General features: G+C 53.6%; 1 protein-coding gene across 1 annotated transcript; it reads left to right on the plus strand.

Annotated features, from left to right (window-relative positions):
* The first annotated feature begins 963 nt into the window (after positions 1-963).
* Positions 964-9,306, plus strand: PRR29 (proline rich 29). Its single transcript, XM_054281414.1, has 6 exons — positions 964-1,077; positions 2,398-2,518; positions 5,743-5,852; positions 7,968-8,079; positions 8,140-8,262; positions 9,029-9,306. Exons 1-6 carry the CDS (start codon positions 964-966, stop codon positions 9,061-9,063), a joined length of 615 nt encoding a protein of 204 aa, XP_054137389.1. The 3' UTR covers positions 9,064-9,306.
* The last annotated feature ends 3,150 nt before the right edge of the window (positions 9,307-12,456 follow it).

Below are 12,456 nucleotides of genomic sequence, written 5' to 3' on the forward strand. Positions count from 1 at the left end.
GGGAATTTGGGGGGGTCTCCAGTGCTGTTCTGGGGCAGAATGAGAGTTTTGGGAGATATTTGTTCCCCAGCATTTCTTCTATGCTTCAGTATAGTTTTAATAGAATATATATCATAAAATAATGTGAAAAACGCCAATCACTTGTTTTTAAAATTTTAAAAGTTTAACAGTAATAAAATGCTTATGAAAATAGTAATACAATTAGAACAACAATAATTTGCAAAATTTGAATTAGGATAATATGAGACAATAAAAACGAAGAGTTACTGACTTCCGGGTACCTTTTCTGGGCAGCAGGAGCTGGAAAAAGGACACCCATTAACAAAGGATTTACCCTTAAAAGCAATAGCTTGTTGCATATTCATACACCTCATACATGATGCATAAATTCCATTCAAATACAGGATTCTGTCTGGTCATGGCCAACTTCTTCCTCCAAATCCTATCAGCGCCAAGAGGCAGGAAGAAGTTCGTTTGTTCTGATAATGGAGCAATAAATTCCTTTTCTCTGAAAGATTCAGGTGTCCTGTGGCTGCTATCTCACTGTGAGTTCTTTCTTTAAAAAAAAATATCCTACACAGCGTAGTTTCTATTTTAACAATTTTTATAACCTAAAACTATATTTAACACAGTACTTAAGAGAATTAACACAGCATTACTTTCTAACACAACACATATATTTGTGAAAAGCCAATCATAAAATACAAGAATTTTTCACAATAATAAGTCAGCCTTTTGAAACATGGAGTCAGATCCTCGTCTCTTCATGCTGGCACCCCTGTGATCGCTGTCACACTCGGGGACAGGCCCAGCCCGTGGGGACCCAGAACAGCCCGGGCCGGTGTCCACAGGGCCTTTCCCGGGCATTTCCCGCCGGGAGGAGCCGCCCGGGACATTCCTGGCACGGCCCAGCCTCCCTGGGCCGGGTTTGTTTGCCCGGAGCCCTGGAGACGATCCCGAGCCATGGAGCGGGGAGAGGCCCGGGACCCCCGCGGGCTCTGGGGGCACCCCCGGGCAGGGACCCCCGTCCTTGGGGTGAGCCCGGAGCGCTCCTGCCTCGGGATTGATGGGATAGGGGTAGAGAGGGGCTGGGAGAGGGGCTTTGGGTGGGCTCGGGGCTTTGGGTGGGCTACGGGCTTTGCAAGTGCCCCGCAGACCCCGAAAGGTGCCCGGGTCCTGTCCCCAGGGGTGGGGACACTACGGGTCTGGGAGTGACCCAAGATGGGAGGGCGCTGTCCCTGGAAAACCAAGGGAGAGAGAATTCCCATCTCCAGGGCTCCCGTCCTGCTCCCCTGGGCCACCTGCTCGTCCTGCCACCGCCCCTGCCCCCTCTGTCCTGCCACCATCGCAGTCCCGATCCCGCCTGTCCCCAGACGTGTCGCCCCTGTCCTGTCCCCACCCCTATCGCCTCTGTCCTCCCTGTCCCGTCACCATCCCTGTCCCTCTGTCCTGTCCCTAGCCCCGTCCCCTCCATCCTGCCACCACCTCCGTCCCCTCTGTCCTGCCCCCATCCCAGTCCTCTCTGTCCTGCCCTCAGCCATGTCCCTTCTGTCCTGCCATCATCCCTGTCCTTTCCATCCTACTACCATCCAAGTCCCCTCTGTCCTGCCATCCCTGTCCCCCCTGTCTTGTCCCCTCTGTCCCCCCTGTCCTGCCACCACCCCTGTCCCCTCTGTCCTGGCACCATCACTGTCCCGATCCTGCCTGTCCCCAAACGTGTCCCCTCTGTCCTGCCCCCACCCCTGTCCCTCTGTCCTGCCACCATCCCAGTCCCCTCTGTCCCACCCCAAGCCCCGTCCTCTCTGTCCAGCCACCACCATCCCCCCTGTCCGGCCATCCTTGTCCCCTCTGTCCTGCCACCATCATCCCCTCCGTCCTACCACCACTCCTGTCCTGCCACCAGCCCTGTCCTACCACCGCCTCCATTCCCTCTGTAGTGCCACCAACCCTGTCCCCCCGTCCTGCCACCTCTGTCCCCTCTGTCCTGCCCCCATCCCTGTCCCTCTGTCCTGCCACCACCCTTGTCCCCTTTGTCCTGCCCCCAGCCCCGTCCCCTCTGTCCTGTCACCGTCCCAGTCCCTCCTTCCTGCCACCCCTGTCCCCCAGTCCTGCCACCATCCTTGTCCTGCCCCAGGCCATGTCCCCTCCATCCTGCCCCCATCCCAGTCCCCTCCATCCTCCCACTATCCCTGTCCCCTCTGTCCTGCCAGCCCTGTTTCCTCTGTCCCTCCTGTCCCGCCCCCAGCCCCGTCCCCTCTCCTCCCCGTCACCACCCCGGTCCCGGTCCCGCCTGTCCCCAGCCGTGTCCCCCTTGTCCCCAGCCGTGTCCCGCTGCCAGGACTCCGCATTAACCTTTGAATTCACAATCCCTGTGTTCCCTCCCCTCCTCCCTCGCAGCCCCGCGCCCCGGGATCGCAGCCCGGAGCGTTCCCGGAGCATTCCCGGTGCCCGGTGCTGATCCTGCAGCCGCTGCCCGGGCCCGGCGCCGCCCCCGCGGGACCCCCGCCCGCCCGGCCAGGTTCGTGGGGACAGAACCGGGGAGAGCAGAGCCGAACCGGGCCGGGTTTGTGGGGACAGAACCGGGCAGGGCAGAGCCGAACCGGGCCGGGCTCAGCCGGGGGGTTGGGCAGAGCCGAACCGGGCCAGGTTCGTGGGGACAGAACCGGGCAGGGCAGAGCCGAACCGGGCCGGGCTCAGCCGCTCCTGATCCCAGATCCCAGATCGGGCCCTTCCCGGGGGAGAGCAGCGGGCAGAGCCACACTCAGCCGTGTCCATCCATCCTTGGGTCCTCGGGTGGGCGTTCAGCCCCACCGGCTGAGAATTTTGCGGCTTTTACCAACTCTGGGCTCCAAGATGCTCCCGGGAAACAGTTTTTGGGTTTTGGGGTTTTTTTGGTTGTTCTGTTGATTTTTTTGGGGGGGGGGGGAGGGGAGGGTTTTTGTTGATTTTTTTTTTGTTGTTTGTTTTGGGGTTTTTTGTGTTTTTTTGTTTTGTTTTTTTTCTAGGTTTTTTGGTGGTTTTTTTGTGGGTTTTTTGTGGGTTTTTTTGTTGTTTTCTGGGGTTTTTGGTTGTTTTTGTTTGTTTAGGGGTTTTTTTTGTTTTTGGGGCTTTTTTGTTTTGGTTTTTTTTGCTTGGTTTTTTGTGGTTTTTTTGGTGTTTTTTTGTGGGGTTTTTGGGTTTTTTTCTGTTTGTTTTTTGTTGTGGATTTTTTTGTTTTTGTTGTGGTTTTTTTGTTGTTTTTTGGGGTTTTTAGGTGTTTTCTGGGGGTTTTTTGTTTGTTTTTTGGTGGGTTTTTTTGTTTCGTTTGGTTTGGTTTTTTCTGGTCTTTTTTGTTGTTGCTGTTGTTGTTTTTTTGTTTTTGTTGTGGATTTTTTTGGTGGTGTGTTTTTGTTTGTTTGTTTGTTTTTGGGGGGGTTTTCAAAATTCAGTTGTTTTTGTTCTCCAAACGCCCATTTCCTGCTGGCATCCATCCATCCCCAGGGAACACCGGGGTGTGACAGACAGGCTCCTGGAACTGCAAGGTGGGATTGAGAGGGGCTGGAGCCCTGGGCTGTGCCCCTGCCTGGAGGGGCTTCACCCACCCGGGTGCCCCCAGGCTGAAATCTGGGCTCGGGGGGGGGGGGGGCTGGCAGCAGGGCCAGGGGCTGTGGTGACACCAGGGATAGCAGGGACAGAGGACTGGGGACAGCAGGGACAGCAGGGACAACAGGGACAGGGGGCTGGGGACAGCAGGGACAGGGGCTGGGGTCAATGAGGACATCAGGGACAGTAGGGCCAGGGGGCTGTCATCGCTGGGGACAGCAGGGACAGTGGCTGTAGTGACCAGGGACAGCAGGGACAAAGAGCTGTCATAACTGGGGATACACCCCAGGCAGAATCACCTTGTGTTGTGGGGAGGGGGAAGGTGGAGCTTCCCCCTTAAAAATCCAAGGAAAATCCTTAAAAATCATAGGAGAAAGGACGCTGCAAATCAGTGTGGAGTAAACAGAGCCAGACTGGCCCCGGTGGGATGGGTGGACCCACCCAGAGCTGCCAGCACCCCGTGTCCCACCCCAGTTCAGTCCCTGGGGTGCTCCCTGCTCAGCAGAGGTGCTGGGGTGCCCCTGCCTGCAGGGACAGCCACCTCCTGTGTCCTGGGAGCCAGCCTGGCACCTCTGGAGCCTCTGGGGATCTGGCTCTGAGCCTTTATGGGGTGGTCCAAATCCTTTTGTACTCCAGGGAATCCCAGAATGGTTTGGATTGGAAGGGACCTTAAACCCATCCAGTTTCACCCCTGCCATGGCAGGGACACCTTCCACTGTCCCAGGGTGCTCCGAGACCTGGCCTTGGGCACTGCCAGGGATCCAGGGGCAGCCACAGCTGCTCAGGGTGGATGAAGCCAGCAGGATCTCAGGGGATTCCAGCAGGTGTATAAGAATTTTCCATGGGAATTTCACACCTGCAGAAAATGGGGGTGTTCTTCTGGGGTGCAGAGGCAGATTTGGGGTTTTCTCTGTGTGGATGGGCCTCAGCAGCCTCACACCCCCAGTGTGGCCTCCAGCCAAGGGGACAGGGAGCAGGCAGGAGCTGAGGGGGCACTGAGCGTCCACACCCTGCTCCTCCCTGGATCCCAGAAGTGGGGATTGGGGTCCTGGGCTCACCCCCAGCTCTGTAAGAACATCAGGAGGTAGGAGGTTCGGGATGGACGGAAATGAGAGGTCTCTGAAGCCAGGTTGTGGAACTTGGGATTTATTGCAAAGGGCCTGGGTGCAGGGCCCTGCTGGGAGCTGCCAAACACAGCTCAGAGCAGGCTGAGAGAAGAGAGGGGGAGAGAGGGTGAGAGGGTGAGAGAGTAAGAGGGTGAGAAAGTAAAAGAGCTAAGAGCATAGAAAAGTAAGAGCTAAGAGGCAAGAGTAAAAGAGGTAAGAGCAAAGACAGCAAAGTTCCCGTTCCAATACAATAAATCTTCTTCTGTGTTGAATATTCCGATTCTCACTAACCAATCTAGTACAAGATACAAATACTACAGCATTTCCATACAGCCTATAAGAATCATTACATTACCATACTGTGCTACATTTTAAACCCTAAAAACTCCTCTTTGGGCCCCTTCTGCCAAGCTGTAGGGTCTGCTCTGACCCTTGGGCCTGTCTGCAAGCAGAGGGTGTTGTTCCATCAAAAGGGGATTACCTTCAGCTGGCCACACCATTGTTTTCCAGTTGTTCAGTAACTGAGGGATCTCAAAGCTTGCTTTCATTTCAATTTCGTTATAGTTTCCATATTCTCAATATCTTTTGCCAGGCAATCATATTTGTAAGGCTTTCCTGTTTCATCTTCCCCAGCACTGCCCCTCATGCCCAGAGCAGGGCTGAGCCTGGCATGCTCTGAACCTGGTGCTCTGCTCCCCAAGGCCCTGGGCACTGCCAGGGCTGCAGAAACTCTGCCCAGAATGGGAGGAAAATCTGGTCCCTCCAGCCCCATTAACCACTGACCACAGCCCCTGTCCCTGCTGTCCCTGCTCAGCTCCCCCACATGAGCCAGCAAGGAAGAAAAACCTCAAATGTGGCAATTTTCAAGCTTTAGCCAAGCAAAATAATTTTTAAACACCACATGAGGCTTCCAAAGCGGGGTAGGGGAAGGCTGGCTGTGCTCCCACTGCTTGGGAACAGGGAGGAGCCTTGGGGCCGCCCCCTCCCGGGCACTGATCCCAGGCCCTGGTCCCTCTGCTCCCTCTCTGATGCGCAATCTCCCATCCTCGGGCAGGTTTGATGGAGCTGATGATGATCCAAGGCTCCCAAATGCACCAGCTGCTGATGCACGGCCTGGCCATGGCAGCTCTGATGCCCCTCGGGGCAGGGACAGCCCCAGCCCAGGTGAGGCTCGGGGCGCAGAGGGACCAAAGAGGGGGCAAAGGGACTAAAGATGGGGTGGAGGGAGCAAAGAGGGGGCAGAGGGGGCAAAGAGCGGGCAAAGAGGGGACAGAAGGACCAAAGAGGGTAAAAGGGACCAAGGAGGAGGCAAAGGGACCAATTTGGGGCAGAGGGACCAAGGAGAGGACAGAGGGACCAAAGAGGGGCCAAAGGGACCAAAGAAGGGGTAGAGGGACCAAAGATGGGGCAGAGGGGACAAAGAGGAGGCAAAGGGAGCAAAAATGGGGCAAAGGGACCAAAAGTGGGGCAAAGGGACCAAGGAGGGGGCAGAAGGACCAAGGAGGGGGCAAAGGGACCAAATTTGGGGCAGAGGGACCAAGGAAAGGACAGAGAGACCAAAGATGGGGCAGAGGGACCAAAGAGGGGGAAAAAGGACCAAAGAGGGGGCATAGGGAACAAAGAGGGAGCAGAGAGACTGCCAGGGCTGTTCAGGGTCACCACGTCCTGCTTTGGGACCCTCTGGGGGCAGCACCTGGGTGGTCCCAGCCCAGCTCAGAGCAGGCCTTTGGTGTTTTGGGGCTTTGTTTGGAGCCCAGCTCTGACAGCTCAGACAGCAGCCAGGCCTTGGGCAGAGCTCTGCCCAGCTGGGACCCTCTGGAAACACAGGCAAACCCATCAAGAGCTCTGCAGGGGCTGCCATTTAAAAATCCATCTCAAACCACAACATTTCATCTCCTCGGGGAGAACAATGCAGCTTTTGGGGCAGGGCTGGGCTGTGGCAGCTGCTGAGCTCGCTGCCAGCTGGCACCTCCTGGCACCCAGCCCTGCCCTCCCAGTGCCACCAGGGCTGGGCTGGCCAGGACTGGACCCTGCTCAGACTGTCTCACACAGATCAAAGGGCTCTTCCCATGGGGTTTGGTCCCATCTGTGGGGCTGCCACCCCCCGTGTCCCCCTGGGGCTTTGTTGGGACTGAACCCAGCCAGCAGAAGCAGCTGGGTGTGATCCCGGTGTTATGTTTGCCCAATTATTCCATCATTAAAAAAAACAAATAATGTGACGGTGTTCACAGGGGTATTCAGGTGAGGGAAGAGATGAGAATGTTGACTCCATGTTCAGAAGGCTTGATTTATTATTTTATGATATACATTACACTAAAACTATACTAAAAAAAATGGAAGGAAAAATTTCATCTCAGAAGGCTAGCTAAGCTAAGAATAGAAAAGAATGAATAATAAAGGTTTGTGTCTTGGACAGAGAGTCCAAGCCAGCTGGGCTGTGGTTGGCCATTAATTCTAAACATCCAAGATGGGCCGGTTGCATTCCACAGCAGGAGATAACCATTGTTTACATTTTGTTCCTGAGGCCTCCCAGCTTCTCAGGAAGAAAAATCCTAAGAAAAGGATTTTCATAAAAAGATGTCTGCGACAAAATAATATTAGAGGTAGCAGCAATTTTAATTGAATAGTTTAGAAAATATATAAAATTGGATACACTTGAAATATTGACAATATAATTTCATGAAAATAAGACATAATTTGGTTCCAATAATAGCACATAAGCAAAAGATAACCGTGCGGTACGGGGTGCTCTTGGACCCTTGCCACATCATGTACGAGCTTGCCAAGTGAAGATTCCCCCCTTATATGCCATGTGTCAATGCCATCTCCTCCCATTTTCGATTCATCACACTTCTACCTCCACCCTCATCACCACATTTACCACGCATGTGCCACCACTCGTTTTGGTGGTCACACAAGTCTTTGGGGGTCGTTTTTGATGAAGGCCTCTCCTCTTCCTCGATGTCCTTTAATTCACCCTTGGCTTACACATGCGCACCAAGCCAAGATTAACATAATATTATATTTAAGCATCAAAGCAATAAATCTCTTATAGCTGGCATTTTCCTGGGACCCAACCAGATTTTCCCTTCTTTCTGTTAATTTTTAGTAACTGTTATCTCTTGCTTTTTCCTGTCCTTGAACATCTGCAGGAAAGGGGGGTGTGGAGCCCCTCCTCTCCCTTTCTTTCTTGGCATTATACCTATTTACCTATTTACCACACCGGCCAGTGGCGCTTTGGGATCCCCGGCCCAGCCCTGCCTCTGTCCACCTCCCCAGGCGCTGGCAGGGCCTTGGCAGGATGAGGATGAGGAGGAAGAGGAGGCTGTGGTTTTCCACCATCACTACCTGCCCTGGACCCCTCCCCGCCCGCCCCCCGTGCTGTTCCTGCGCTCCTCACCCGAGGAAGGGCGGTGAGTGCCAGGGGGTTGGTGCCATCCCGGTGTGGCAGCGCCTCCAGGGACACCATCCATGGTCACTGAGCTGTCGCTGCTCCTCTCTGGCAGAGCTGTGCCCCCCCCGCCGCCCCCCAGCGCCACCGGCACCGTGGGACCCGGTGTGCCCCCAGCAGAGGGTAAGGACAGCCCGGGGACACTGACACTGTCCCCATGGCCCCCACAGGGCAGCTGTCCCTCGGGCTTCCATCACCCCAGGCTGAGCTTCCCTGCTGCCTTTCCCCATTCCATCCTGTCCTGTCTCATCCCATCCCAATAATGCCCCATCCCAATAATGTCCCATCCCATCCCAATAATGTCCTGTCCCGTCCCATCCCACCTCATGGATCCTATGGATCCCATCCTATCCCATTATCCCATCCCATGGATACCATCCCACCCCATCCCATCTCAATAATGTCCCATCCCATAATCCCATCCCATCCCAATAATGTCCCATTCCCACCCCATTATCCCATCCCAATAATGTCCCATCCAATTTTCCCATTCCACCCCATCCTATGGACCCCATCCCAATAATGTCCTATCCCGTCCCATTATCCCATCTCATTATCCCATCCTATCCCAATAAAGTCCCATCCCATTATCCCATCCCAATAATGTCCCATCCCAATAATGTTCCATCCCATTATCCCATCCCATCCTATGGATCCCATCCCAATAATGTCCCATCCCATTATCCCATCCCAATAATGTCCCATCCCATTATCCCATCCCATTATCCCATCCCATTATCCCATCCCATGGATCCCATCCCATGGATCCCACCCCAATAATGTTCCATCCCATAGTCCCATCCCATCCCACTAATGTCCCATCCCATCAATGTCCTATCCAATCCCAATAATGTTCCATCTCATTATCTCATCCCATCCCACCCCACAGAGTTTTACACCATGGAGCAGCAGAGGGGGCTCTGAGCTCTGCCTCCCTGGACCCCAAAGATCCCAGATGGATGCTCCACCATTCCTGTGCTTTTGGGGTTTTGGCTTTTGGGATGGTTTCCCCTCTGAGCCTCCCGGCAGGGCTGTCCCAGCCCCGGTGTCACCCCAGTCCCCTCCAGGCCGTGCTGTCCCCGGGGGTGGGACAGAGGACGGTCCCCACCTCCATTTGTCCCTCCAGCTCCCAGCACAGCATCCCCTGTCATTATTGTGCTTTGTTAAGAGAGCACCCTGCTGTCGCTAATTAAGCATCTGTAATTACATTAATTGCATGTGTAATCTGTAATGGGCTGGTGGCTCCGTGCCCGGGTGCAGGGGCTCCCTCGGGGCTGGGGGAGCCCAGAGCTGTGTGGGGGGGTCTGGCAGGGCCTGGGGGGGCTGAGAGGAGCCCTGGGGGGGTCTGTGAGGTCTTGGGGGGCTCCGTCAGGTCTAGGGGGGTCTCTCAGGTCTGGGGGGTGAGGGGGTGCTGGGGGTCTATCAGAGCCTGGGGTGCTGAGCCAGTGCTGGGGGGGTCTCTCAGGTCTGGGGGGGTCTGTGAGGTCTTGGGGGAGTGAGGGGGTGCTGGGGGTCTATCAGGTCTGGGGGGATCTGTCAGATTTGGGGGGGTATGGCAGGCCTGGGAGTGCTGAGGGGAGGTCTTGGGGGGGTCTATCTGAGCCTGGGGTGCTGAGGGGGTGCTGGGGGGTCTGTCAGGTCTGGGGGCTTCCTATCAAGTCTGTGGGTGTAAGGGGGTACTGGGGCAGTGCTGAATCTCCAGAGCTGGATTTTTGGGGGGGCTGTGGTGGGGAGAGCAGCCTGAAATGGAAATCCCAGAGTTCCCCAGCATTCAGTGACCCCTGAGCTCCCCGGGAGCAGGAGGAAGGGGCAGAGGAGGCTTTGGGCGTTGGGTGAGACAGAGTAAAGATCCATTCTGAATTAGGTGAAGTGTCTAAGAAAGGTGAAAAGTCTGTGAGGCCAAAGCTGAAGGAAAAACTCGCATGCCGAGACAGCAAGGAGACAGAGAAAGAAGAACAGAAAAGACCACAAAGTCGATTTGCCCCCGACTTAGAAATTCCTTTGATAAAGAAGAACTGGTGCTAAATGTCACGCGGAATGAATATGTATGAACTTATTGTGAAACTGTATGCATATGCATTTAGAAAGGGGATAAAAGAAGACCCGAGGTCTTCAGAGGCACGCATGCCTTTTTGGGGGCTTGCGTCCGGTGCGCATCGTAATAAAAGCATACCGGGCTTTACAACTTTTACAAAGTTGTGAAGTTTCTTCTTTTCTCCGCAAAACATGGGAGCTGTCCCCTGCCCGTGCCACCCCCCAGCCTTTCTGTGCCCTGGGGGGCTCCAGGCCTTTCCCTGGCAGGAGGCCTCAGAGCCGGCGGTCTGGAGCTCTGAGGATGCAGAAAAGAACCTTAAACCCCTCCTTGGACTGCCCTGCCCCTCCTCTGCCCGGTGGAAGGCAGGATTTCCCTTCCCTGAGCTCTGCAATGAGCAAATCCTCCCCAGCCTGGCCCCTGGAGGAGCTCCCAGATGTGGAGCAGGAGGATCAGGTGGGTTCCAGCAGGAAGGTGCAGCTCCTCCAGCTGGGAGCTGTGACCGTGTTCACAGGGGTCTGAGGATGAGGGAAGAGACGAGGATCTGACTCCATGTTTCAGAAGGCTGATTTATTATTTTAGGATATAATATAATATAATATAATATAATATAATATAATATAATATAATATATGACATATTATATATATATATATAGAACTATACTAAAAGAAGAGAAGAAAGGATTTCATCAGAAGGCTGTCTAAGAATAGAAAAAGAAGGAATGATAACAAAGGCTTGTGTCTCGGACAGAGTCTGAGCCAGCTGACTGTGATTGGCCATTAATTAGAAACAACCACATGTGGTTTGCATGGACAAGTGAGCCATCCATGGGGCTGAATTCCTGGGAAATCCATCTCCAAAGGAGCTGGAAACCTTCTGTATTGGTATTACCAATATTGGGGATGGGATGTGCCTTGACTTGTTGTAACCATGTTCACAGAGGTCTTAAGTTGAGGGAAGAGATGAGGATCTGACTCCATGTTTCAGAAGGCTGATTTATTATTTTATGATATATATTACATTAAAACTATACTAAAAGAATAGAAGGAAGGATTTCATCAGAAGGCTAGCTAAGAATAGAAAAAGAAAGAATGATAACAAAGGTTTGTGGCTCTGAGCCAGCTGGCTGTGATTGGCCATTAATTAGAAACAACCACATGAGACCAATCACAGATGCACCTGTTGCATTCCACAGCAGCAGATAACCATTGTTTACATTTTGTTCCTGAGGCCTCTCAGCTTCTGAGGAGGAACAATCCTAAGGAAAGGATTTTCCATAAAAGATGGCTGTGACAGGGAAGGACTGAAGGAGGCATCCAAAAGAAGAGCTGGGATGGATGGGAGAGCAGATGGTGCCCAAAGGCCCCCCAGGGACACAGAATGGGGAGGAGGAGTGAGGAGTCACCTGGAATGGGCAGGGCAGGAAGGGTGGGCTCGGGATGTGACCCAATCTTTGCTTAAACATGAGAATAATGAGAGGAATGGGAGGGTGAAGCAATGGGCATTGCAACAGCCCTGCTGGACGTAACCCCGGGGTTACTGGTCAAACTGGGGCACCCTCCAGCCTGGCCAGAGCCTGGGGACAGCTCTGTCACCTCCAGGGTGGGAGGGAACTGGGGTGGTGTTTGAGGGTCCCCAGGATGAGGTGAGAGATGAGAATCTTTCAGAAGGCTGATTTATTAATTTATGATGTTATATTATATTAAAAGAAAATTATATACTAAAACTACACTAAAAGAATAGAAAGGAGACATCAGAAGGCTAGAAAGGAATGAACAATAAAATCCTGTTAAGAAAGGAATGAATAATAAAATCTTGTGACTGACCAGAGCCCCTACACAGCTGGACCTGTGATTGGCCATTAATTAAAATCAATTCACATGCTGGGTAAACAATTCTCCAAATCACATCCCAAAGCAGCAAAACATGGAGAAGCTGAAGCTCCCCAGCTTCCCAGGAGAAAAGATCCTGGCAAAAGGGATTTTTCAGAAAATATCACAGTGTCAGGGCAGTGATGCAGAGATGCTGGGCTGAGGCTGGGTCCTGCCAGGGGAGGGCTGGGGGTCTCAGCAGAGGTGACAATGCCCAGGTGTGCCTGCGGGGACTGGCAGACCCCAGAGAGGCACAAGGGGAGGCACAAGGGGATTTTGCTGCTGCTGGGTCAGGGCTGAGCCCAGGGATGGCAGCAGCACAGGGGTGTCCCCACTTCCCCAGCCCTGCGGGTGTCCCAAGCCAGGTGGGAATGGTCTTGGAGCCACCTGGGATGGTGGCAGGTGTCCCTG

The sequence above is a fragment of the Melozone crissalis genome, unplaced genomic scaffold (genome assembly GCF_028551555.1).
Source record: "Melozone crissalis strain CALT ecotype California unplaced genomic scaffold, PUWL_Pcris_2 ptg000032l_1, whole genome shotgun sequence".
Lineage (NCBI taxonomy): Eukaryota > Metazoa > Chordata > Aves > Passeriformes > Passerellidae > Melozone > Melozone crissalis.